Below are 3,710 nucleotides of genomic sequence, written 5' to 3' on the forward strand. Positions count from 1 at the left end.
GGGGACCAGCAGCCCACTAGAGATGGAGGACGCCTGGATCGCGGGGCGGGCTGGTGAGCGGGCAGCCTGGAGAAAGAACTAATTCATTCGCTCCCCGAGGGGCATCATTTGGGTGGCAGCTGTTCTGGGAGAGAAGAGCTAGCTGCCGACCCAGGCTCTGCCCTTTAACCCCAGCCAACACGGGCCACAGGGAGCGAGGTGCGGGGACCAGGCCTGGGTCCGCTGCTGCCTGGTGGCTGCTCTTTGGACGGTTTCCGGGCAATGTCAAAGTCTGGCAGATAAGAAGTCTCTTGGGGTGTGGGTGGGGTGTGCAGGGAAGCCACCGGACTCAATGACGTCGCTCACCCTGCTCCTGAGGCCCTGGGACGCCTCTGGTCGTTGACCCTGGATGAGATTGAAGGAGGGGGTGGGGGTGGGTGCGGTAAGTTTAGTAAGATTTATAAAGAGAGAGCTAGAGGTCAAAGGAGCCAGCCGGGTGGCTCATTTCTACAGGAGCCAACATTATTCATAAAATCTGCGGTGACACAATGGCTGAGTTGAAACAGTGTAACAAGTTTCATCTTCACAAATTTCTCTTCCAGCCTCGCTCTTGTTTATTGGGAAATTGGTATCTCAGTTGGCTTGTTACAACAGACCAATGGTGCAGCATTGCTCATCCACTGCTTTATGCCCAACCAGGAGGCCCCAGCCAGAGCCCAGAATGAGGAGGTGAGGCTCTCCTCTCCTAAATCAACCATCCTAGACCCTCGCTCTAAGTCTGTTCGCGGAAAGACAGCGCGCTGCCTCCGCTACCCCCACATCGGGTTTCAAGCGAAATCTTTGCAGTAAAGACCTGCGCTTCCAGAGCGCTCCGCAGTCCGCCCAGATTGGGGGTAAAGGTTTGCTCCCAGGATTGGGTGAAAGCGCGGACAGGGCCCTTTCTCCACAGAGCCCTTGCTTTTTTTCTGGAAGTGAGAGCTTGCTCCAGGAAACTCGGGCCAACGGGTTGCAAGGCGCTGTGTCCTCTAGCGGCAAAGCATTGCAGTTCAGTTGTGAGCGCTCACCTACACCTGAGGGATGTGTTCGGGAGTCAATTTACTCTCAAAATTGAGTCCTCTGGTGTGTGTGTTGGGGAGTCTCCCGAATGTCATCCAGGCTTTTGCAAAGCCCCCCCACCCTCCGCCTCCACCCCTCGCCGTAACGAGGCCGGGAGACAGAGCAGTCGCTCTAACTGCGGAACAGCTGATTGTCTCCTCCACGGCAGATGGTCTTTGAGCACAGATTTGCATTCATTGTCTTCAAATCTGTTTTCGCGCTGGTGTTCTAGATTTCAGCAGCGGATCTATGCACAGATCAGAATACAAAAGGAGAAGCAAGAAAATAACACCCAGCCGGGAGGATTTTTAATAGGCTCCGTGAGCGGCCCGGCGTGCTTCAGAAAGCTGGCTAGGGTTTCATCTGTTTGGCTGAGCGGCCGCCGCCTCCAGGCCACCAACATGCGGCGACTACCTCCGCGACCGCGCGCCACTGGCAAAGTTTAGCGATTTCCTCCTGGTTCACCCCCATCCCCCCCGCCCCCTGCCGCTTTCCAGGCCGCAGGAGTTGAGGGGCGCGGGCACTCCGGGGTGGGGTGGGGGGGCGGTAAGCGCAGGCTACTGACACTCAGCGGCTCCGGATTCGTCAGTAAGCTCTCGGGTGCTCCAGTGCCATCCTGCAGGCGCCCGCCCACCGGCCCCGAGGTATTTTCCTTAGCTCCCTGACCACTTTCCCAGGCACTCTGTTTATTTGAGCTTCCTTCTCCTCCACTCACACCCTCTCTGCTTTCGTTCACACGTCCTCTCTCTGAACAACACGCAGACTGCACACGATCGGAGCGTCACCCTGTAACTCCGGGAGACTCGAGAGAGCCGTGCAGGAGACTGGGTTGCTGTCTAGGAGGACAGCTGCACAAAACCCAAATACCAGCGGGCCACACTACATTTGAGCACGACACGCCTGTGAGCATACAGTTTAGTCCCCGGCAATGAGTAACGCCTCCAGGCAGACTACAAAAAACCTGCAACTAGAGAGAGGACAGACCGAGACTTCGCGCTCCCGCCGCCAGGCAGAGCCAGGGCTTTCCCGGCCCGCAGCGCCCAGCTATCCCGCTTCAGAGTAGGGTTTTGGGGCTCCCATCCCGCAAACGCCACCCGAGCCCTGAAAAGGGCACCGACGTCCGCAGTCCTAGGTCCCCTTTCACCTCCAGGACTCCTGGCAACGCCGAGCGTGGCGCGCGCCGCCGAAGGACGTCCGCTTAGCTTGCCCGGCGCCGGCCAATCGCGAGCGTCCATGCAAATGAGGCTCTTTATCGGGCCGGTGCTCCGCCTCCCGCGGCCTGGGCCGTAGTAACCCATTCATGGGGCTCGCGCGCGGCTGCAGCCTGGCTCTGTGGCGATCTCAGCCACCGCCTCCTTTGGACTCGGGGTCTTCCCCTTCCTTTTACTACTGATCCTGTTGGGGATTTTTTTTTTCTAAATTGGAGCGGAGGGGAGGAACAGGGAGGGGGGGACCAGGAGGAACGGGAGCGATTAGGCAGCCATCAATCTTCTCCTGTTTCTCCCAGAACAGGTGATGCTTCTAAATTGTGATCAGTTTCTGGATGCAAACGCTGTGACTGGAAGGATGCGAGCGACCTAGGGTAAAGAGTCTGAGGCGGCAGATCTGAACTTGCGGCGGATAAAACACCAACTTTGAATACTGCCGCCACCACCCCGCGCGTGCAGCAGAACTGAATTTTTTCCCGGTACTTCTTTTTCTTCTTCTCCGAGCGAGACCGAAACTTCAAGAAGCACTTGATCCCTTTTCTTGGATTGTTTTGGAGGAAGAAGGTTTGGTGGCAGCGTTGGGAACAACCCGGACTGGTGTGGTGCTCTTGTTTTTAACGCGGCAGGAGAGGACCAGACTTTTTAAATGTTTGGGATTCAAGATACTTTGGGAAGAGGACCAGCTCTGAAAGACAAATCGCTGGGCGCTGAGATGGATTCGGTCAGGTCCTGGGTCCGGAATGTCGGCGTGGTGGACGCCAACGTCGCGGCGCAGAGGTAACGAGGGCCTCGCAATGACGCTCCCCAAGTCTCTCTCTGGTTCTCGCTCTCCCTTTCTCTCTCGATGTGCCCCCCTTGTTCCGCGTCTCGGTCTCTCGGTCCCATCTGTCGCTCTGGTCCCGCGCACTGGGGCTCGCCCTCGGGCAAGCAGGTCCCTGCAGTCAGCTGAACAGCCTACACTAGAGTTTCCGAACCGCTGGGGTCATTTCTAGCCCCACTTCTTCCCTACAGACTAGGAAAATTAACAAATAGCAAACACCCGACGTCCAGCGCTCAACGCTGGCTCCTAAAAGAGTCACGCCGGGCCGTCAGCCGAGGGAGCCTGGGGGACTAGAGCCCGGAGCCGCGGCCACCGTGGAGAGCCGGCTTCCCGGCGGCTGCTGGTCTCCTCGCACCGCCAGTGAGCGCCTCTCCGCCGGTGTCCTGGGCCCAGCCGGTCCCAGAGGCCGGGAGCCCCGCGAGCAGATGGCGGCGGCGGTGGAGGCGAGGGGAGAGGGAGAGGATGGGGAGGCTGCTGGGAGCTGGGGCTGCGAGGTGGAAGGCTTCGAGCGTCTGGGTTCCGCAGTCCGACAGGACACCCAACTCGTGAGAGTGAAGCAGGAGAGAGAGAGAGAGAGAGAGAGAGAGAGAGAGAGAGAGAGAGAGAGA

At 58.5% G+C, this 3,710-nt stretch overlaps 1 protein-coding gene across 1 annotated transcript in view; it reads left to right on the top strand.

Moving 5' to 3' along the window:
* The first annotated feature begins 2,667 nt into the window (after nt 1-2,667).
* Nucleotides 2,668-3,710, top strand: part of EBF2 (EBF transcription factor 2) — a 217,922-nt gene continuing 216,879 nt past the window's right edge. Inside the window, exon 1 of the mRNA XM_013005913.2 lies at nt 2,668-3,059. Coding sequence (XP_012861367.1) covers nt 2,929-3,059 — 131 coding nt within the window. The 5' untranslated portion in view covers nt 2,668-2,928. The remainder of the gene's footprint in view (nt 3,060-3,710) is intronic.

Source organism: Echinops telfairi, unplaced genomic scaffold, assembly GCF_000313985.2.
Source record: "Echinops telfairi isolate 266 unplaced genomic scaffold, ASM31398v2 ScPeMD7_9;HRSCAF=40, whole genome shotgun sequence".
Classification (NCBI taxonomy): domain Eukaryota; kingdom Metazoa; phylum Chordata; class Mammalia; order Afrosoricida; family Tenrecidae; genus Echinops; species Echinops telfairi.